Raw genomic sequence first — 23332 nt, forward strand, 5'->3', positions numbered from 1 at the left:
CCTGTCTGCTAGTGTATGCAGGTACACATCTGGCTGGACCCACTATCGGGGCCCAGCCAGCATGGTCTGCACCTCCAGTCTATGCACGTGGCCTTGCCTTTCACACTCCCAGCCCTTGGCCGACCAGGTGGCTCTGGGCCCCTACGATGGAGCAGTGTCCTCAGAGTGCAGCCTGTGGGTGCCCACATGGAACTCTGTGACTTGCAGCATGCCTCTAACAACTCTGAGAACCGTCATAAGACTTTTAGAGGCAGGGAATTTTAAGTCTGTTGATACATTCCCACTATAATGCAGGAAATCACCGATGCGGATTGTCATTCTACTTCAGCTTGATTGTCCCTAGGGATGAAGAGCTCACTCCTTATACAGTGGGGCCTCCCATTCATTGGCTGCTCTGTGTCTGTGGACCTGAGGTTGTATGGGAATTGTAACATGAGTTTGAGCCCCATAAACCTTGTCCTGCCTGGTATCAGAGCTCAGAGATTCCTCTACCAACTCATCTGGCTAACCCCCATGATGTCCTATTACCTTCAGACCCCAGGCTAGTTGTACCACTGTACTCAAGTGAGTAGAGAGCTTACCCAAGGCCCACTGACCTATAATGTTTCTGCCATTGGGTTCCTGCTCCCTGAGAAGTTAGTTCTCATTTTAAAGACAACTTACTAAGAAAACAAAATACGCTCTACAAAAAGTGGACTGTAGACTTCTTCAGGAATAGCAATGCTTCAGCCCTGCCAGGGGTAGAAAGTGGGGGGGGAGTGTTGGGGGCACCGGAAGGCAGGCTGAGGATTAGGCAAGGGGGTGTGCATCAGAGGGGAGGCCGGGGACCAGGCAAGAAGGGAGTGCCAAAGAGGAGACCGGAACTTTCTGCAGGATGTCAGCTTGGCTCTGGCCCCTTGTTAGTGTTTCGGGGAACTCCACTCAGAAAGTCCTCTGCGAGGCAGCCTGATCCTCCTGGTGGGCAGGGTACAGCTGGCCTGCTTGGATCCCCTGAAGAGGAACTGGTTTCCTGCCCAGCTCACTCGCCCCTGGGTGCCCTGTATAGCTGCCTTGCAATCTTTCCAGGAGAATGTGCCCTCTGGATTGCAAGTAGGCACTGACCCCTAGTGGGCAACCAGGGGATTACAGCACAATAGGTGTATGCTGGGCTAGAAGGTGTTACATGCCGTTGGGTCCGACCCAACTCATAGTGACTCCTCCTTGGGTTTCTGAGGGGATATCACTACGGAAGTAGATTGCCCAACCTTCCTTCCAAGGAGTGGCTGGTGGGTTTGAACCTCCAGCCTTCTGGTTAGCAGTCAAGTGCCTTAGGCACTACGCTACCAGAGCTCCTGGGCTAGAAGGGAGGGGCAAGCAAACCCAACCCCTGCATGAAGAGTAGGGGTATGCAGACCTAGGCCCCATGCAGGAAGGTGGGGCGCACAGATGTGGAACCTAACAGATCCACGTAGCAGGGACTCACCCACTGAGTGAGGCTCCTTGTTCTGCAGAGGCTCCCAGGGAGGCACCCACATGCCACACCCCTACTTCTCAAGAACTGAAAAGTAGGCTGCCCAACTCTCATCATCCGCTCTGTGACTACTCTGCCATGCAGGGCTCTTTCTGTGGGTGTGAAGTGGAGATGAGCCAGGAAGGGGCTGCAGGGGGTCAGGCTAGGGTCTGGGCACAACCCCAGTTCACTGTTCCATCTTCCTGGCTGGTTCTCTCCCACGTAAGTGAGTGCACCTCTCACTGCCCCTGTCCTCCTAGTGAGGGTCAGACACCTCTGATGGGTTACCACCCACACCCTGGACCCAGCAGGGGACCTGCTAACCCTGCCGCATTGTTTTTAAGGACTTGGCCATGTACATCAATGAGGTCAAGCGGGACAAAGAGACTTTGAAGAAAATCAGCGAGTTCCAGAGCTCCATTGAAAACTTGGTGAGTGTGGTGACTTCTCCAGATGAGTGTGCACACAGTTTGACTGTTTCTTTATAAAAGTATTACTGTCACAGTCTCAACATCAGTGAGGGGTCAGGGCGTCCCCTGTCCCTGAGTTTGGAGTGGACTCCCCAGCAGCATCTGGGGCTGATCCCATTGCAGACCACCCAGATCAGCATCCTCTCACTCAACCCAGGTGGTTAGCCCCAACCTGATTGGGATGGGGTGTCTAGAGTACAGGGTGGGAGCGTCAGTGATCACCCGGCTTCCTGGTTTTCCCTCCCTGGTCCAGGACTGTGGGCTCTTGGATCCAAGGGGAGGGACCAGGCTCCTCCTGGCCCCCAGGTCCACCCTCATCCTCCCTGTCCCTGAGAAGGTGTGGTCCTAGGTGGGTGGGGCCCAGCAATCACTCTTCTCCTGCCTGAAGGTCCCCCTCTGGGTTCCTCACCCTCATCCATCAGGCAGGGCAGCAAATCACAGACCCTCATGGCTGGTGTCAGGTCAGCCTCTGTGTCCTCCTTGGCCTGAAAAGGCTGGTTGCCCCAGGAATCACTTTGGCTGATTGTCCACCAGCACCAGCTCCAACCAGACAGGCCATGTGCTTGAGGCAAGATAGCTTGGCCTCAGCTCCACTGACATTTGGGGCCAGATGTCCCTTTGTTGTGGGGTCACCCTGTACGTTGTGGGATGTTGAGCAGCATGCCTGGCCCCCAGCCATGAGGTGCCAGTGGGACTTCTCTCCCTCAGCAATGACAACAAAAAATGTCTCCAGGTAGGACAGGTGTCCCCCAGGAACTAATGTCACCTCTGTGGAGAACTGTTGGCTTTAGCACAAACGTTCGTGCTCCCTGACCCCTGGCAGGTCCAGGTGAATCTCTGTCAAGGGACAGCACAAAAGCCTTGGGGAGGAAAGCCCCCGGGATCAGCCAGCACCTGCTGCCCTCCTCACCCAGCCAGGTTCACAGGTACCAAGAAAGGGTGAAGGGACAGTCCCTGTGAGCATCGTGTGATGCAGAAAATGTTCACAGTAGATTGTCAGTTAAAGAAAAAATAAGTGACCAAACAGTATTATGATGCGACCCCAGCTTATTTTATGGAAAGAAAGAAAAATATCTATGAGACGCCGGTGGCTCAGTGGTAGAATTCTTGCCTTCTGTGTGGGAGACCCAGGTTCAATTTCCAGCCAGTGGACTTCATGCCCAGCCACCATCTGTCTGTTGTCAGCGGAAGCTTGCATATTGCTGTGACACTGAACAGGTTGCCGTGGAGCTTCCAGACCAAGATGGAAGCAACAGTCGAGAGATCAAAGGATGCATTTTATCAGGCAAATCTGCTACAAAAGACCTCTTCAAAGTGTTAAAGAGCAAAGATACCACTTTGAAGACTAAGGTGTGCCTGACCCAAGCCTCATATTTTTGGTAGCCTCATATGTGTGTGAAAGCCAGACAGTGAATAAGGAAGACTGCAGAACTGATGCATTTGAATTATGATGCTGGTGAAGAATAATTGAATACACTGTGGAAGACTGGGCAATCTACTTCCATAGAGATACCACCTCAGAAACCCAAGGAGGGGTCGCTATGAGTCGGAATGTACTCAACGGCAGTGAGTTTGGTTTTATGGACTGCTAGGAGAATGAACTAATCTGTCTTAGGGGAAGTACAACAGGACTTTCACTCCTTAAAAGCAAGAATGGCCAAACTTCACCTCTGTACTTTGGACGTGTTATCAGGAGGGACCAGACTCTGAAGAAGGATCTCATGCTTGGTAAAATACAGGGTCAGCAAAAAAGAAGAAGCTCCTCAGTGAGATGGATTTAGATAGTGGCTATAGAGTTGGTGTCAAGCATGCCAAAGACAGTGAGGATGGCACAAGACCGGACAGTGTTTTGTTCTCTTGTACATGGGGCTGCTGAGTCGGAACTGACTCATCAGAACCTAACAACAACGAGAAGAAGGGCCTGGCAATCACCTCCCAAATATCAGACATTGAAAACCCTGTGGAGCACAAGGGTCCAATCCCACTGTGAATGGGGTTGCCATGAGTCAGGGGTCAATTTGAGGCAGTGAGCAACAACAACAACAAAAAAAAACACCTGAGTACAGAGGAAGGACATGCCTCAAACTGTTACTGTGGTCAAGGTACTGTTATGGGCCTGAGGGTTGACAGGTCTACCCAGGTTTAATGTACGAGTAATACTTGCTCATTAAATAACAGTACTACAGTGATGGTCAGCAGGGACTGAGAGTTAACTGAGGGCCAGGCTTAGGGTCAGCCCTGGCATTTTCTCCTCAGCTCTGTCTCTGACCACAAGAAGCCGGTGTCTTTACTTTCTGCACTTCAGAGATGAGAAATGGAGGCCTGCTCTTGGCTGTTGCACTTGGAAGTTTCTGGAAGGTTCAGAAAACTTGGAGGAATGTGCTGCCAGCTGTTTGTTGCAGCACCTTCCAGGCAGTGCCTTGGGAATGTCTTGTATGTTGCCTCTGCATCGGCCTGCCCCTGTGAAAGCCACCCGGGGACCCAGTCAGCATAGCAGCAGATCGGACCCCACAGAAAATAAAGTCACAGCAAGCTGGAGCGGGATCCACCTGGAGCTCCTCCTGTGGACTGTGAGCATGAGCGACCCGCCATCAGATAAGCACTGTTTGTTCTCTCATCTGGCTTCTACAGGCCTGCTTGCCGCACACAACAGAGGCCTGTTAACGTGACACTCACCATCAATCGCTCTTTGTCCTCAGTACCCAAGGGCTTGGGGACAGGAGGCCGGGCCCAGTTCCATTCCCACTTTGCTGTGCACCCCATTGTCCAAAGAGCCAGCAGGAAACTACTGGGCTCACTTCCCTTTGCTGCCCCTTTGGGAGGCTGCCCACCTCCCTCCTGATATGGGTACCAGGAGAGCAGGGAGGGCCAGCACCAGGCTAACTTGTCTCTGTTTCCCAGCAAGTGAAGCTGGAGGAGTTTGGGAGGCCGAAGATAGACGGCGAGTTGAAAGTCCGGTCCATAGTCAACCACACCAAGCAGGACAGGTGAGCGAGGCTGCACTGTGGGTGGGGCCCTCAGTCAGCTGGCTCTGCGGCCAGGGTACCCTGCTCCCTGCATGCCTGGAGATGGGCCTTCCTGGCAGGAGCTGGCTGTTTTGCTCAGGTCTAATTGCTCCCTTCTTCTTCGGGAGAGCGGTGGCGAGCTGTCCCAGACAGCAGCCCTGCCCATGCGGGCACTGGGTTTGGACAGGGGCAGCCAAAGGCAGCGGCCAGCACCCTGCCCCCACCCTCTCAGTCTCCAGAGCCTGGACATATTCAGAGGTGGCCCAGGGGCTTTCTGTGGATGGCTGCAGGGAGGGGTTGAGCCTGGGTCTGTTGTTGGTGATCAGGGAAGGGGTGAGCCTGAGGTTCACAGGCTCAGTTCAGAGGCTTAGTCGCTCTGCTGCTGACCCAGAAGGTGGCGGTTCTCTGGTGGCTGAGCACAGCTCATGGGGTGCCAGCAGGGCCACCTACCAGCACTGCGCCAGCCCTCCACACAGTAGCTCAGCTGGCTGACGGGCCCTGACCACACTGTCTGGGCCAGGTACTTGTTCCTGTTTGACAAGGTGGTCATTGTCTGCAAGAGGAAGGGCTACAGCTACGAGCTGAAGGAGATCATCGAGCTGCTCTTCCATAAGATGACCGATGACCCCATGAACAACAAGGACATCAAGAAGGTAAGCTGCCATTCTCTGGTGACAGCGTGCCTTCTGAGGCCCACTACCCACAGCAGGGGCAGTCGTCTTCCCCCACTGGGTCCAGGCCCCAGGTGACACAGTGGTGGTCAGTGCTGATGCCTGGAGATGGGTGAGGGGGCAACCTGCTCTTTAGGGAGCCCTGAGCCTAGCCTCTGCTCTGTACTGGGGAGGGGACTCTCCACTGCCCGGCCTCAGCCCATCATCATGGCCCCTGTGAAGGCCACTCTCCCTGTGCTGGTGCAGTGTTTCACCAGCCATGGCCCCTCCACTCTCAGGACTCTAGTTCTCAGATAAGGAGCTGGGGGCAGAGGAGAGGGCCTGTGTGAGATGCTGGTGAGAGTCAAGCTATAGACTGACCTGTCTGCCCTTCTACTCAGCAGATCCGGGATTTAGAGGAGCAGCTGGTGGGCCTGGCTATAGCCTGTCAAAGGCTCTGATGTCCATCTGGGTTGGGGCCATGCTGTGAGGGTGGTACCATGGCTACTGGGGTTGGGGCCATAACTGAAGTGGACAAGACCATGGCTGCTGGGTCAGGGCTATGACTACTGGGGTGGGACCATGCCTGCTGGGGATGGGGCCATGGATGTGGGAGTGGGGCTATGATTGCTAGGGATGGGGCTATTGAGACAGGGCCATTATTGTAGGGCAGGGGTCATGGATGTAGGTGTGGGGCTGTGACTATAGGAGCAAGGCCATAGCTGCAGGAGCAGGAACATCACTGCTGAGTGTGGGTCATACTGTAGGGACAGGGCTATGGCTGCAGGGGTGGGGCCATAATTATAGGGGGTGGGTCCACAACTGTTGGGAGAGGGGGTATGGTTACCAGGTGTGGGTCTGTAACTGCTGGAGGTAGACCATGCTGTAGGGGTGGAGCCATGGCTGCAACATTGGGGCCATAGCTAGCTGACTACTGGGGGTAGGGCTGGCTGCTGGGGGTGGAGCTCTCAGGCTCTGGTTCAGTTTCACTTCAGAAGAGGCTTCCACACACAGTGCTTGAGTACCTACTGTGTGCTGGGTGCTGGGGCCAAAGCCAAGTTTGCTAAAACCCCAGTCCTTGGTCTCCAGCTCACATTGTAGGGTGCAGCCCCAGCATACTCAGGGGTGATCTAGCCCGATTTAATGGTCCAAAACAGGAGACTGGCCTGAGGCCTCTCCCTGGGCACTGCAGCCTCTGAGTCCCAGCCTCTGGTGCCTGCTCCCTCCCAGAGAAAAGCTCATTCCTCGGCTGCCCCAGCTTCAGGCGCTTTATGGTAGGCACTATTGCACCCGTGCTGGGGCTGCTGGGCTCCCAGCTCTGGCGCCCATCCCTGGGCTTGGCCAACCCTCTTAATGACTGTCTCCCTCTTTCCTTTCCTTTCTCACGCTTCCTAGTCTCACGGGAAAATGGTAAGCACCTGGCACCTACCTCCTTGGTGCAGGGCCTGAGGCTTTGCTCCCACCCAAGCTACAGTGTGGGCCAGGGTTCCAATGTGTGGGGCCAGAGTCCCAGGTGGGCTAAGATGGGCAAGGCCCAGAGTTTTCTTCCTCCCCTGGGTCACATGTGTTTCTTAGTGATTGAAATGATGTGTATTCCTGATGAGAGGTTGTTCCTGTTCCCAGCTGTCCCATACCCTGGAGGGAAAGCTCTGGGGTTATTTTACATTATGACAGGTTTTCTGTCTCTAGAAGTGTCTCTGCTTTCTGTCATCTCTTTCCTTTCTGTGTTCCTCCCTGTCCCCACTTTCTGCCTTCCCCATGTCTTGCCGCACCCCTCTTTCCTTTCTTCGTTTTGTCCTTCCTCTCTCCTGCCTCCCTCTCTCCTTCCACCTTTTCTAACACAGACAGACTCCTGCTTCCCACCCTCTTCTTTCTGGACCCCTTGGGAAGCTCTGCTGGGTGGCTCAGGGTGGGAGCAGATGGGGTCTCCCCAGGCCCATGACCTTCCCCTGCCCTTTGGTTTCCCTCTTGTTTTTACTGCAGAGGAGTGGGTTTTCTAGCATGAGATTTAGGAAGTGAAAGTGGGTATGCAGGCCTCTTGGGAGGAGCCTGGGCGAGTTCCTCAGCAGCTCCCACATCCTAGATCCATCACGAGAGATGGTTTAGGTGGAGCTGGCAGACTCGAGTGGAGGGCTTACCGTGGAGAGGGAGAATAGAAGCCCCAGGACACCTTGTTAGAGGGGTGGGTCCCCCAGACATGTGCACCTACTTCACATGTATATATATACACACATGGGAGAACATATATGCACACAAACAGGCACAGATGCATATATTGTTGTTTGTTGTTATGTGCCATTGAGTCAGACCCCACATATATACACATGCATATACACATGCAGGCACAGAAAAGTGCCTTGTGTACACATGTATACACATGTGTATGTGTATAGATGTGTGTGCACATATATGCATGCCCACATGTGAGAACATGGTAGTGCATACAGGTGCAAACATGAATGTGTGTATGTCCATATACAAGCATGCATGTGATAGCATGTGTGCAACAGAGGCACACATGCAGTATATGCACATATACACACACATCTGAGAGCATATGTGCACAGTAGGCACAGTGTCTGTAGGTAAGTTTGGGCACAAGTATGCACACATGGGAGCACACAGGTACACTTGAGAACACATGAGCATACAGGCACATGTGCTTTCTACACATGCATACACACATAGTATAGGCACACATGTAGTGCAGGCATGAGTGTCTGTTTACATATGCACACATATATACACAGAATACATGAGAGCGCACTTGTAATGCAGGCATGTACACACAGGCACACATGTGCACACTTGAGAACACATTCATACAGGCATGAGTGCCTTCATATACATGTATATGTACACAATGCATATGTGAACATGGGCACAAGCATCTGTAGACACATGCACACACATGAGAACACATGCATGCATACAGGCATAGACATGAGTGTGTACATATGAGAGCACACTTCTACATGCAGCTATGTATACACAGGCACACTTAAGAACACATGCACATGGAGGTGTGGGCATGCTTCTGTACACCTTCATGCACACATGAGATCGCACACACGCAAGCACATACATAGGACTGAATGCTTCCCCTGTCTCCTCCTGCAGTGGTCCTATGGCTTCTACCTGATCCACCTCCAAGGGAAGCAGGGCTTCCAGTTTTTCTGCAAGACGGAAGACATGAAGAGGAAGTGGATGGAGCAGTTCGAGATGGCCATGTGAGGACACACATGCCATGAACCTGGTGCCCACTGCTGGACTTGTCTGGAGGCCTCTCAGACCAGGCTCCAAATGCCCAGATACCAGGACTGAGGGCTCTCCAGAGGGGCTCTGTCACCCCAGGTGCCAGCCCCTTCTGGATGCCATCGTGGCCACTGACCCGTCTGCCTACGACAGGAGGTTTCCCTACTGCTGCATTCTGCTCCAGAGCCCAACTGTCCTGTTGTTGCACTCTGCCCTGAGGCTGAGCCTCATGTGCCAGACCAGCAGATCAGGGCTGGCACATGAATGTTCAGAAGGATGGGGCCAAGGCTGGGTATGGGAGCTGCAGGGTCACCATGTCTGCTTTAGCCTTCTGTGGCTGATAATTCCCCCAATGTTTTGTTCTGCAAAACAGCAAGCATTGGACAAAGTTGAAAGAACTGTATGGTAAACAGCCATATCACCCTCAGATTCCACCATTAACAAGTCATTCACTGTCCTTGCTTTGTCCCATCACCCAATGTGATGATCTTATGTTAGATTTATTTCAATGGACTACACTTATCAGTTCACACCTCTTTGGAGTTCAGGATGCAATACTCCTTTACATTTTTCAATGCCAAGGGCACATACAATGAAGTGTATAAATCTTACATGTGCTTGGGCTGAGTTTTGACAATTTCTTACACCTGCCCACACCCAAGATATAGAACACTGCTATCACTCTAGAATGTTCTCTCATGCCAGAGTAGCTTAATCTACAAACCTGCTCAGATCCTCATTCTACTGCACAGAGATAAGCCCGGGCCCGCAACCCCCTACCTGGGCCCCCAGCCCCCTGCCTGGGCCCAAGTCCTTGCCTGGCTGGTTCTGGGTAGCCTGGCTGTAGGAAGGCTCAGGGAACCATTCCAGGGGTGCCCAGCTAATGCAGCTCCTGCTCTGCTTCTGTCCGGTCAGGTCAAACATCAAACCAGAGAAAGCCAATGCCAACCATCACAGCTTCCAGATGTACACGTTTGACAAGACCACCAACTGCAAAGCCTGCAAGATGTTCCTCAGGTGAGTACTTTCCACGGCCCTGGCCGCACCAACCCAGGCAGGGGGCGCCTGCTGCTGCATCTGCCTATGTCCACATCATCTTGACCATCCCCTTGACCCGGCTGAGTGACAGTTGGACACCCAGCAAGTGTCAGACCCACTATGGGCCCTCAGGTGTTTCAGATCTCATGAGGGGTATCTCATCTCTATGTGTGCACTCTGCGTGCAGCACAGGGTCCCTGGGCCCAGAGCCCTTGTGCCCAGCAGTGAAGTGATACTGGAAAAGGCCGGAAAGGAGGATGTGAAGGGAGCCCGGAGGCTTTGGGCCAGCTCCCAGAGGCAGAGAGAAGGCTGCAGTCCATAGCAGCAGGGATGCAGGGGCCTGCGGGTGGTCTTGGGGCCCTGAGCACTGGGCTGAGGGTGCAAGGCTCTGTGTGGGGCTAACCTGACCCCTCACCTTCCTTCCCCTGTTTGCCTGAGCAGGGGTACCTTCTACCAGGGCTACCTGTGCACCAAGTGTGGTGTCGGGGCGCACAAGGAGTGTCTGGAGGTGATGCCGCCCTGCAAGATCAGTGAGTACCGCCCTGCTCAGGGCCTGGAGGGGTGCTTACGGACCCCCCAGGACTAAGGGTGCCATGCCCCCTCCCCACTCAGAGTCATGGGGGGTGCTCATGGACCCTAGGGCTAGAGCTCAGGGTACCACATCCCCCACTGGGTGGTCACAGGACCCCACAGCTTTGCCTGAGGGTGCCACACCCCTTCCCCTCATTCAGAGGCATGTGGGGTACTCAGAGTCATGGTAGATTCTCACAGGACCCTAGGGCTGGGCCTGGGGCACCAAGACTGCCCTTGGGCCCAGAGCCATGCCAGGTACTCATGGAACTAGGGGGCTGGTCCTGGGAGTGCTGTGGCTGTCCCTAAGCCACAGTTGCCAATGGTCATGCCCACCACATTCCACCCCACAGCTAAACTGTGTTGCATCCACACATTCTCCTTCCATACTTCTGAGGACCCCCGGGCCAAGGACTGTCGGTACCTAGCTCCAGGTGGGGAAACTGAGGCTCGGGGGTACTGGAGCAGCTGAGAGCACTGCTGGGAAGGAGCAGAGAACCCTCTATCTCACTCTGGGGGCCTGGCTGGTAACTGACACTCAGGACTCTCTCTCTGCTTCTCCTGTACCCCTCCCATTCCAGGCAGAGGCTTCTAGAAACTGCACCTCAAAACAGGCACAGAACCCTCTGGCAATTGCCTGGAGGCTTTTGATCCCATAGAGACATCAGTCATAATATTTGATGCTCCTGGGCTCTTGCAGACAGGGCTGGGCTGTCCAAGTGTGCGTTCCCACCAGCTGGCCTTACAGTTTCACCTGTGCCACCACGAAGCCTGGTGAAACCCACGTGAGATTGCTCACCTCCAGTTAGCAAGTCAACACAGTGAAGCCCGTGCACATATGCTTCCTGTCAATCTGCCACTGCTGCCACACCAGCTTTAGCACAGCCATGTTAGGAACGTCTTGAGGTCCCTGGGTGGCACAAATAGTTAGCACTCATCTACTAACCTAGAAGTTGACAGTTTTAACCCATTCAGCAGTGCCACGAAAGAAATGCCTGGTAATCAGCTTCCATAAAGACTTCAGTCAAGAAAGCCCTGTAGGGCCTGGTTCTACTCTGCAACATACTGGGTTGCCATGAGTCAGAATCAGCTCAAACATAGCGGGTTAACACATGCAGCATTTTATCATGTCACATGCCCATTTGTCAGATGTGGAAGACCGAGGCTCAGGGAGGGGGAGGGACTTGAGCCTGGCAGGTCATGAGCAAAGGTTGGATGACACCTGGGGCTCCTCCCTGCCATTTTAGCTTGGGAGGGTACATTTGGGATTTTGCAGAGGGTGCCAAACATCCCCCCTGAGCAGGGGAAGTGAACCAGTTGGACTTGCTGGATCAGCTGGGGTCCAGACAACAGTGGGCAGAGGAAGGTATGGGCAGGGGCTCACAGAATAACGGGCCTAGGGTGGCAACACCACCAAGAGGCTTGCTCTGAGGGCATAGCCCTGGGACACTGAGAGTGTAGTCTGGGAGCAGCCACAGAACACAGGTGGGATACCCCTGAGGGCCTGGCTTTGCTCCCCATGATTCAAATAGGTGACCTAAACCTCTAGCATGCCCTGTGCAATAGTGCTGCCACCTTCCTAGTGACTCATGGGGAACTATGCCCACAGAGACCGAATGGTAGGGTCCAAGTCCCATGGCTGTAATGGAGGCAGTGTTTGTACCCAGGGCAGCTGGCTTGACATCCATGTTCTTCGTTGAGGGGACCAGGGACGTGCAGCTTGGACATGGTGAATGGTGGCTCCCACTCTACTGCAGGCATGATGCCATGGGGTATCCTTTAGCCTCTGTGATGGCTTAAGGCAGTGTCCCTGCCTCCACTGCCATCAACCCCTATCCTGAAGACTGTAACAGAAACACCACATACAGCAGAATGAAACACAGCCCAGTCCTCCTCACAGTCGTTGCTTTGTTTGAGCCCCTTACTGCAGCCATGGTGTCAGTCCATTTCACTGACCCTCTACTTTACCAAGTATGGTGTCCTTCTCCATGGACTGATCCTCCTGATAAAATGTCCAAAGTACAAAAGACAAAGTCTCACTGTTCTGGTTACCTAGTTCTGGTCTGACAAGAAATACCTTGGGATGGCCAAGGGATGAGATCTTAAAAGCTTGCAAGTGGCCATATAGATGGGATGGCCTTAACAAACAGGAGTTTAGTCTCTTACAGTTCAGAGGCTTTAAGTCTGAGTTCAAAGTGCCAGCTCTAGGGCCTGGGTGAAAGCCCCTCAACTTTGGGGTCCAGCTCCACCTCCTGCTCCCAGCCCACTGGAGCTAGAGGCATTTCTTCACTCGGACAGCTGCTGGCTGCTGAAACTGACAAACCCAAGGTTGACAAATAAAAAAGGCACAGTCCCGATGTTACCAAACCACACAGCAGGCCATTAATTTAAGTCCATTGTAAGTCCCAAGGTCAGTAGAGCATGGCAGGCTGCTGAACAACGACACAGCTTTATGCAGGGTCCAAGCATATCATAAGCTAGAAACCGTTCCCAAAGCTGCTACTTATATATGGGAAGCAGCTACTCATACCCAAAGGCAGCTACTCAGCTGATCACAGTAGATTCCACCGTGGAGTTGATTACCAGTCTCATCACGGGGAATACTACATCCAGCTGCCCAGCCAAGTTGATACACAAACTGAACTACCATACTCACCATCCTTGCTTCTAAGCAGCATTCCAGCTACACTTCTTCTAAGACAGATTTGTTCATACTTCTGGCAGTCCGTACTATATTCAATATTCTTTGCCAACACCATAATTCAAATGCATCAATTTTTCTGCAGTCTTCTTTGTTCATTCTCAGAAGGCTAGAAGTCTGAATTCAGGGCACCTTCCCATGGGTGAAGGCACTCTCTCTGTTGGCCTTGGGGCAAGGTTCTTTTCTTTGCCCCATAGGGTCTCCAAGGCTATAATTTTTTTTTTTTTAATAGGTTATGCAGATTTTATTTTATTGATTGATTTTTAATTTTTATTGTGGTTTAGGTGGACGTTTACAGAGCAAATTCATTTTCCAGACAGCAGTTCATACTCATTTTGTCTCATGACATTGACTGCAGTTTCCCACAATATAACAGCTCTCTTTCCACTTCCTTCCCATAGTTACCTCTTCCCTGTGTCCTTCCCTCCCATGCACTCCTGCCTCATGAGCTATCTCCCTGTGCATACACTCCCCTTCTGTTCTCCCATGATTTCCAAGGAGTGTATCTACCTGATCTAAATTTTCAGCCCATGTGCCTGTCTTTTATTTGGCTGGAAGCCATAGGAGCGAGTTCAGCTCGGGGCAGCTAGGGGCCATAGATAGTCTCAGGGGTCTCACCAGGCTCTATCAGACCATCAAACCTGATCTTTTTTTTTTTTTAAATTTTGAGAGTTGTTCCACTTTGTTCTCCCACTCTATCCAGGATGTCCTACATAGATCCCCCTCTGAACGGTTGACAGTGGCAGCTGGGCACCATCTAGTTCTTCTGGTCTCATGGTTATATAGATTAGGGATCACATGGTCTACCAGTTCCTTAGATTGTTTCCATGTGTCTTTGGTTTTCTTCATTCTTCTTTGCTCTGCATGAGGAGAGACCCATCATTGCATCTATATGGCCACTTGCAAGCTTTTAAGATCTTAGTCCCTACTCACCAAAGTAGGATGTGAAACAATGTTTTTAACACATATTTTTGGGTGACCCAATTCAGTCCCCAGCAATGCCCTAACATTAAGAGTTACACAGCTTCAGTGATTTGCCTAAGTGCAAATTTCATGGCGCCTCGTACAGAGAAAGGCCTGCCTGTCCTGCAGGTCTCCATCTCTGAGCTTTGTCTGTTGGGCCTCTGTCCACATCTTAAGACAGAAAACAAGGCAGTCTTGCTTGTCACTGCATCTAACTCCAGAATGGAAGAGCCATGAGTGTAGATCAGTAGTTTTAATTTATTGTGGTTATAAGGGCTGGCGCAGTGCTCTGGATCCAGGGAGGTCCATGAATCCCACCTCCACAGGCAGTATCCCTGCACATCTCCTCCAGGAGCCTGTTGTGGGAGTGGCGGTTCCCCTTCCTCTATCAACACTGTCCTCTTGTGGCCACATGCCTCTCTGTCCACAGCTGGCCTTGGACTGTGCTTTGACTTCAGCGTCATTGTCGTTGTTGATGAGTTGATTCTGACTTGTGGCCACCCCATGTGTGCAGAGTAGACAGACTCCATAGGGTTTTCAAGGCTGTGATCTTCTGGAGCAGATCACCAGGTCTTTCTTCTGAGGCATCTCTGGGTGGGTTTGAACTGCCAACTTTTTGGTTAGCAGTCTAGTGCTTTACTCACCCAGGGACCTTTGTGGGAGCAGGAGGGCCTTTAAGGTCTCCTCTCCTTTAAAGAAGCTTACAGATGACTTCTAGGAGAACAGACTGCTCAAAGCTCAAGGTTCCAAAGATTACCCTAGGGAAATGGCCTGCGTAGGTCACCTCAACTCCAAGGACCCCAGAAACCTGGATTCCAGGAAACTAAAAACTTTTCTCAACTGTTGAGAAAAAGTAGTATGCTTAATTATAAAAAATGTGGAGAAAAGGAAAGAAATGAAGTAAAGAAGAAAGTTATTGTCTTCTACGAATTTATCCAGAAATTACCAAATGGAATATTTTGATATATTTCTGTATAAATTTTTTTCAAATAATCTTCTTATTTTTTCCAAATATAAAATACTCAGTGTTTGCCATCAGTAGTCATGGCCATGACCCAGGATTGTGTGTCTGAGCTCCCACAGGAAAGCTTGGCATCCGTTTATGAGTAGAGACTACACCAGCAGTGCCTGGCTTGGGCATGGGCTGGCCTGGGGGGTGTCCACAGCCCTTTAACACCCACTGTGTCTTCTTTTCAGGTTTTCCTGCAGACTTGGTAAGGCTGCCCAGCAATCCCCTCCCACTCTCCATACCTCAACAGCTCTGGACCTGGAGCCAAACACCCTGTGGCTTCGGCTTTCCTCATCCGTGGTCCTCACTTGGCTGGGGTGCCTTTGGTTCCCTTCATGCATGTGGTAGAAGTGGCTCCCTATCTGTGTACGGCCTCTTAGGCCCTGACCTCAGTCACCCTACCTAGCCCACCCACCCTTTGGCTTGTCTAATAGCTAGTGGCTCAGGGTGCCTGGCTCTGTGGTGAATCCCACCTCCGTAAATTGAATTGTTTATGGGGTGTGGGCTTCCTGTCTTGCTGAGCTGTGGGGTCCAGTCACATTGACCAGCACCTGGGGCCCTCACCAGGCCCTGTGGGGGTCACAGAGATGCCCTTGTGCAGGAGGGAGAGGCACAGAGTGCTGAATCTTAGGTGACAGGATGTACCTGGATGACAGATGAGCCTAGGCTCAGGCTGAGTGGTCAGAGCAGGCTTCCTAGAGGAGGTGGGACAGGGAAGAGGAGGGATTTTGGGGGGACACAGAGGTGGAGGGGATTGTCACACAGGGAAAATGTCATCAAATGCCTATGGGGTCCAGGATGTGTCCTCCTCCCCTTCCTACTTGCTACCTCAATCCTCTAGTCTGGGGAGTGTGGGGGGTGTGGGGAATCAGGCCTAAGCCATGAGCAGCCCCCTTACCACCGCTCTGTGTCCTTCCTCACAGGACGCCTCTGGAGCAGGACCAGGTGAGTCTCGAACTCTGCTGTGCAGGTCCCCAGGGTGCGTGGTGCCCTCTGGCAGGGAGGCTCATCTCCCTCCCGCCCCATCCTCTTGGGAGTCACCTTTGTTTCTGACAACACAGATTCGGGTCGGGGGAGGCCCAGTGTGCAGGGCACATTCATGACCGAGAGGAGAACTACAAAGCAGGGCTTCAGGGGCTCTGCCAGGACCCAGAGCTGATCACTGGCCCTTAGTGACCCCCAACTCCATGTGGCTGACTTGGAATCCCAGAGATGTGTTTGGGAGAATATATAAAGTTCTGTTTAAGTTACTATGGCCATGAAGATACCTGATCTGTTCACCACATCAGTGCTTTACTTAGGATATTTCACAAACAACAGGAGGTCCCTGGGAAGAATCTGGGAAGGGCAGTGTAGGCCTGTGTGTCTGTGGTGGGTGTTGAGGGGTGGACTCCTACAGGGAGTGCTGCAGGGTCAGCAAGGAGTGGGTTGCTGGCCATGCATGGTCACCAAGTGAGCTGCTCCCCACTCCCTGGTCTCCACAGGGCCCAAGATGGTGGCTGTGCAGAATTACCATGGCAATCCTGCACCCCCTGGGAAGCCGGTGCTCACCTTCCAGACAGGCGATGTGATGGAGCTGCTGCGAGGGGACCCGGAGTCACAGTGGTGGGAGGTGGGCAGAAGTGTAGAATCTTCACTCCCCAGGCAGTAGCGGGCTGGGGGGAGAGGCCTCCTGGCATAAGAAGGGGCTAGTAAGCAGGGCATTCCTGCCCCATGTCTCCACTCCCTGCTGTTGTGGGGGTCCAGGTGGAGCTAGCCCTCATCCTCTGGGTACTTGTTTTGACATGGTTGGGGGTGCATGATCCCTTCACAGGAGAGACCCTTCTTCCTGGCGCTCAAGGCACTTCTCCTTTCGGCTCTGCCAGCTTCCTGCCTCGGTTACCTGAGGGCTCTGTCTCCCCATCAGCCACCATCAGTACTGGGAGACACTGACTGACCCACCACCACCTTTCCCAGGAATCCCCATCTAGAGGGGACTCGGCCATGGCCACAGAAGATGCCAGTTTTTGAGCTGTGAAGCTAACTGTACCTTTGTGTGGCCATAGAGTGGCATCTCTGAGGGTGTCTGGCCTGCCCCCTCCCATCCCCCACACCTCTGCTGAGCCCTAGGGTCGGGACTTCAGGCACTGCGGGAGCTCATCCCAGCTGGACAGTTATTACCAAGCATGCTGGCATTGTTGCACCTTTATTGTCGGTATACACATCTCTAAGTACTTATTGTAGCAGAGTGCTTGTTCAGAGTGCGTGTTTAGGGATTGGAAGCTGAGGCAGGGCATGTGCAGTCTGCTCCCTGCCCCGCAACTGCCCAGTGCTCCTTCCCTCCCCAGGCCTCACCAGGATGGTCGTTTCCTGGGGGTCTTGTAGAGATTACTTAGTGCAGTGAAGTGGAGGCTGGCTGGGGAGGATTCTGGGAGGGCCATCCCAGCAGAGGGGTAGGGAATCAGAAGCCAAGCCCCACCACCTCAGACCCCTGGGAGGAGCCTGTTTTGTCCATATGTCAGATTCCTGAGAATCTTAGCTGGTGCAGCTAAGAGAGAACTGGACAGAAGGCAGGACACAGGCTCCAGTCCAAGCTCTGAGTGAGCTGTGGAACTTACCTAGGCGTCCTCATCTGCAAAGTGGGGCTGCCTGTCACCTTCTGCCCAAAATGATGACAAGGTCAGCCGAGGTCACAGCAGGGAAGTGAGACGCGGTGTAACATGTACTTCCTGAGAAGGGGGCTAGGATGAGCTTCTTGTTGTTGTTGTGTGCCGTCAAGTTGGCCCCGACTCATAGCGACCCCTCCTTGGGTTTCTGAGGCACTATCACTACAGGAGTAGATTGCCCAACCTTCCTTCCTAGGAGTGGCTGGTGGGTTTGAACCGCCAACCTTCTGGTTAGCAGTCAAGTGCCTTAGACACTATGCTACCAGAGCTTCTAGGATGAGCTTAGTGGATCCGAGAGCAGCCCCACACTCCCACGGCTGAGCCGAGCCTCCAGCGTGCCCTGGTCATCTCCCTCTTCTTTCCAGGGCCGACTGGTGCAAACCAGAAAGTCAGGTTATTTCCCAAGTTCGTCTGTGAAGCCCTGCCCTGTGGATGGAAGGGTGAGTGCTTGTCCACAGAGGCATCTGGAGCAGAGCAGCCAGGTGATGAGGGTGCCGGCCTCTCTGCCCACATCCTTGCCTGGCGGCTTCTGTGCACCATGAATAGGAGATCCTGTGCCCCTGAGAGTGGGTGGTTGCTGGGGTGGTGCTTTCTGCTCTGTGAAGGCTCAGCTGTCAGGGAGGTGGGTTACATTAGGGTTTACAACAGCTAAAATAGTGTCTCGGGAGGGATGGCGACCGCTGCCTATCCCACAGCCCTGGGAAAGGGGAGTGCTTCCCCATGGGGCCGAGGCTAAAGGGCCCAGAGCCAGACTTCACACTACTGAGAAAAAAAGGCAGTGTGAAATCTGTAAAGGAATCAGGGAGTTGGCCTTAAATACCTCTCCTCCTCTGCTGCCCCCCCAAAAAAGAAAAGAAAAAGACAAGTAGATGTGAAATGCCCCAAGAGACTCCTGGTGCTGGTGGGCAGGTGGGCGGTCAGGCCCTGACACTGAGGGACTCCTGGTGCAGGTGAGCAGGTAGTCCCCAACACCAAGGGATCCCCCAGGCCTGCTGGCTTGGGGCCCCTCCTCCCCACCAACCTGCTGCTTCTGTGAGGCCGCTCTGCTCAGATGATGGAGAGAGGCTTTGGTGACAGATTAAGAGGACCCAGACAGCAGAGGAGAATGGTCAGGAACTCAAGGGTGGCCTGGGGCAGGTCCCTTCCCCACCGAGGCCTCAGTTTCCCCATCTGCATGGCAAGTGGGGGCAAGCTAGGCCGGAGAACAGGAGGCTGGAGGGCTTTGGCCAGGGAGCATGCCAGCCTGCGTGCAGCCCCCAGGGCAGGAGCTGTCACAGACAAACGCACCTACCCTCATGGCCAGGGACGGCTTGGTGCTTACATCTACCTGCTAGGAAATCCTGCAGCCTTCTGATAGTCCCTGCCAGACAGATGAGTACCCTGTTTATTGGTTTGCTGCCCCCCATTCACTCCCTCACCCAAACACACTGACCACCTGCTCTGCAGGTACCCCAGTGGCTGTCAGGTGGGCAGTTCCTGACCATTGCCCTCAGGACCTCACGGTCCAGTGGAGCTGGGCTAAGTGGACAGATGGCCCTGCTCCTGTGCAGCCAGTGCTGACCCAAGGGTCAGTGATCAGTGACAAGCACCCCTGCAGATGGCCCCTTGCGGGACATTGATATGCTTGTTTTCTCCTGCCAGCCACCCATCAGCCGGCCGCCGTCCCGGGAGATTGACTACACTGCATACCCCTGGTGAGCAGATTGCAGACGTGGGTGTGTGGGAGGCCCTTGTTTGTGGGGGACATGGTCTCATAGCAAGGGGGACAGGCCCAGGGCCCTCATCTGGGAGTATGGATGTGTCCCCCCTCTGCTCCCAGCCCTGTCCTTTCCCGCTGCTCTGTGGGCAGAGCCCAGGGGATCGTCCTCCTTCCCCAGGCAGCTGTTTCCTATCTCTGCAACAGATCAGTGGGTTCAGATACTTGAGGGAATGAAACTCCTTTTTTTTTGAATTGTGATTTGAGTGAAAATTTACAGAGCAAATTCACTTTCCATACAGCAGTTCACATACACTTTGTCTCATGACATTGATCACAATTCACCACAATGCAACAGCTCCCCTCCCACTTCCTCCCAATAGTCACCTCTTCCCTGTGTCCATCCCTCCATGTACTCCTGCCCTCTGAGCTATCTCCCTGTGCATAAATAGCTCTTCTTTCTCTCATGATTGTTCTCTCCAAGGAGTGTATCTACCTCAGGTAAATGTTCAACTCCTATGCCTGTCTTTTGTTTGGCTGGAAGCCACAGGTGTGGGTTCAGTTCCAGACCTGACAGGCAGCTAGGGGCCGCAGTCATGGTTCCACCATGAAACTCCTTTTTATGAAGACTGAAACACTGAGCTCCAACATACGGAATATATAAAAACCAGTTGGCATCAAGTCGACTCTGCCACCTGGCGCCCTTGTGTGTGTTAGTGCAGAACTGTGCTCCACAGGGTTTTCAGCAGCTGATTCTTTTTAGAAGTAGATCACCAAGGCTTTCTTCCAAAGCACTTCTTGGTGGACTTGAACCCCATCCTTCTGGTTAGCAGTTAAGTACATTAACCATTGTACCTCCTAGGCACTGGTTAAGGAGCTCTAGTATAGTGGCTAAAGCACTCAGCTGTTAATCAAAAGGTTGACAGTTGAAACCCACCAGCTGCTCTGTAGGAGAAAGATGAGGCAGTCTGCTTCCGTGAAGATTTGCAGCCTTGAAAACCTTACAGGGCAGTTGTTCTACTCTGTCCTAAAGTATCAGCTTGGTGGTAGTGGAATTGGATCAGAGAGATGAGTTATATTATTACTGCTTTTAAAATAGTGAAAAATCTGTTTTAGAAAGGAAATTGGACCTGCTGATGTGACACTGAGTAACTCTTGCAGATCCTAGAGTTCTAGAAGCAGAAGGCAACCCTAAATGGCCAGTGTCTGTTGTCACTGCCCCTTAAGTGACCACTGGGTGCCAGGGCCTTTGGGTGCTGCCATCTGAGTTCCATTGGATCTGCTTCCCTCATGCCCATCCTCATAGGGACTTTGCCTCCGCTTCCCAATTGGCTCATATGGAGAGCAAAGCCCCAGTGAGTTACAAGGTGCCTTAGCATGCTGCCTGGCATATAATAGGAGCCCAGTTGGCTTTTGGTGACATCACAGTTGCCACACCATTCCTCCCAGCCCCTAACGACTCTCGCTGTAGGTTTGCTGGCAACATGGAGAGGCAACAGACAGACAATCTGCTCAAGGCCCATGCTAGTGGCACCTACCTGGTCCGAGAGCGGCCCGCCGAGGCCGAGCGCTTCGCAATCAGCATCAAGTACGTGGCAGCTTGGGGGTCAAAGGGGCCTCCTCCCCAGTAAGACCATGAACCATGGGACCCACCATACCCCCAAGGTCTGGACTTATAATTTATTGTCCAAAACAGGACACATGGGAGGAGAAGGGGCCCTGGCAATAAGGACCAGATATTGGTTGGTGAACACAGGGCTGGCATGTCCAGATGTAGAACAGTGGGAGGAGCTAAGGGGAAGAGGTATGGGGCTTTGGGGTATGAGGGTCATGCAGGACCATGGCAGGGAAGTGGCTCGGCTGAGGGAAATGAGCCAAGAGCAGAGCAGCCAGAAGGTGGAGAGAGCTGCACAGGGCCACCATGGATCTGGAGGTGGACGAAGGGAGAGGCTCACTGCTCCAACTACCTTGCCATCAGCCTGGAGTCTGGAGTGGGGGGAAGGGGTGCTGGCTGCCAGCGTAGTGACTGCCCACACAGTGACCACATGCACTTGGCTCAGGTTCAATGATGAGGTGAAGCATATCAAGGTGGTGGAGAAGGACAACTGGATCCACATCACAGAAGCAAAGAAGTTTGAAAGCCTCTTGGTAGGTGATTCCTGGGCTCTCTGCAGGGACCACACTGGGAACATGGCTCCTTCACCATCCCTGCTGGCCAGTTCTTGTGGTCCAGGGCTTGACCATGATGACCTGTCCCTGGGGCTGGGGCTGGACTTGCTGATGAGGAAGGATTCTTCCCAGAGTGGCAGATATTTAGGGAAATGGGTTTGTGAGACACCTTGGACAGTCCAGGCCAAATCATAACCCCAGAGCCCTGACTTCAGTCCTCCAAAGCCTGTCATTGACCTTGAGGCCGACACTGTGGACAGTGAGTGTGGGGTGCCTAGTTCACCCTGGTTGCCAAACATCCCAGCAGCCCTTCACGCTGAGCCTCCTGCCAGAACTGGAAGCCGTGTAGCCCCCACCTCACACATGGCTTCTAACACCTCCCTCCATTGTCCCAGTCAGAAGGAAGTTAAAGGCACCATCATTGTTTGTTGTTGCTGGTTCATGGTTCCAAGTCATGGTGGCACTATGTGTGCAGATAGCACTGCTCCATAGGGCTCCTGAGGCTGTGACCGTCCAGAAGCAGAGCCCCAGGCCTGTCTTCTGAGGGTGGATTTGAACCACCGACTTTCTGGCTAGTAGTTGAGTGCTGAACTGTTTGTGCCACCCAGGGACTCCAATTAAAGCCATAGTTCTTTAAAAATGACCTCAAAATCATCTCTTCTCAATTACAAAAGTTATACACAGGCACACCTTGTTTTTATTGCATGTCATTTGATCGTGCTTTGCAGATACTGTGATTTTTACACATGGAAGGTTTGTGGCAATCCTGCATTGAGCAAGTCTGTTGGTGCTATTTTTTCCAACAGCATGTGCTCACTTCTTGTCTCTGTGTCATTCTCACACTATTTCAAATGTTTTCATCATGCTATTGCACACTCCGTAGACTACAGTAGAGTATAAACGTGACTTTTATATGATCTGGGAAGCAAAAAACTCCTGACTCGCTTGACTGCGATCTTCGCTTTGTCACAGAGGTCGGAACCGACCCAGCCATGTCTCCAAGGTCTGCTTGCATATTGAGAACATCTGAATGTAGGTCTAGTGGCCATAGAAAAGCACTGAGTAAATCAAGTCATCCAAAGTCCCCATCACCCCCTGAAATGCGCAGGGTTAACCCCCAGTGAGTCCCTGTGTAGCTGAGGAGTGGTTTGTGTCTACATTTTGATAACAAAGATGCTGGCCACACTGTCCTTAGTGTTACTTATGTAATAGAGTTCTTTCCCCTCCATGGCTGGGACCCTGTTGGGATGTACCATCATTTATAGCAGTGTGCCACTTGGGTAGTCTCGTGTTTTTCTGGGATAAACAGTACTGGCCCAGCCTCCACGGGCACCCATCTTGGCCTTCTTTGTTCTTGGCTGATTGATACCTCCAGAGAAGGCCTTAGAAGCCTTCACCATGGTGGCCATTCACTGTGGCCTGGGTAGGGGGGCCGCAGGTGAACCCAAGGAGCTAGAGGGCCAGGTGCCATACAGGAGGATGCAGAAAGCAGTGAGCACATGCCCCCTGCAGGAGCTGGTGGAGTATTACCAGTGCCACTCACTCAAGGAGAGCTTCAAGCAGCTGGACACCACGCTCAAGTACCCCTACAAGTCACGGGAGCGTACAGCCTCCAGGGCCTCCAGCCGGTCCCCAGGTAATACCAGCACCCACCAACACTCTAGCTTCTCTG

At 52.9% G+C, this 23332-nt stretch overlaps 1 protein-coding gene across 1 annotated transcript in view; it reads left to right on the forward strand.

The window, feature by feature from the left end:
* VAV2 (vav guanine nucleotide exchange factor 2) overlaps positions 1-23332 on the forward strand; it is a 235029-nt gene that overhangs the window by 204552 nt on the left and 7145 nt on the right. The window contains exons 13-27 of the mRNA XM_007954298.2: positions 1834-1920; positions 4861-4946; positions 5485-5617; positions 7010-7024; positions 8735-8844; positions 9785-9886; positions 10349-10437; positions 15339-15355; positions 16074-16095; positions 16635-16762; positions 18161-18235; positions 19437-19489; positions 20963-21079; positions 21552-21639; positions 23173-23296. Coding sequence (XP_007952489.1) covers positions 1834-1920; positions 4861-4946; positions 5485-5617; positions 7010-7024; positions 8735-8844; positions 9785-9886; positions 10349-10437; positions 15339-15355; positions 16074-16095; positions 16635-16762; positions 18161-18235; positions 19437-19489; positions 20963-21079; positions 21552-21639; positions 23173-23296 — 1246 coding nt within the window. The remainder of the gene's footprint in view (positions 1-1833; positions 1921-4860; positions 4947-5484; positions 5618-7009; positions 7025-8734; positions 8845-9784; positions 9887-10348; positions 10438-15338; positions 15356-16073; positions 16096-16634; positions 16763-18160; positions 18236-19436; positions 19490-20962; positions 21080-21551; positions 21640-23172; positions 23297-23332) is intronic.

The sequence above is a fragment of the Orycteropus afer genome, unplaced genomic scaffold, assembly GCF_000298275.1.
Source record: "Orycteropus afer afer isolate SDZICR_OR568_19922 unplaced genomic scaffold, OryAfe1.0 scaffold00456, whole genome shotgun sequence".
NCBI classification, from domain to species: Eukaryota; Metazoa; Chordata; class Mammalia; order Tubulidentata; family Orycteropodidae; genus Orycteropus; species Orycteropus afer.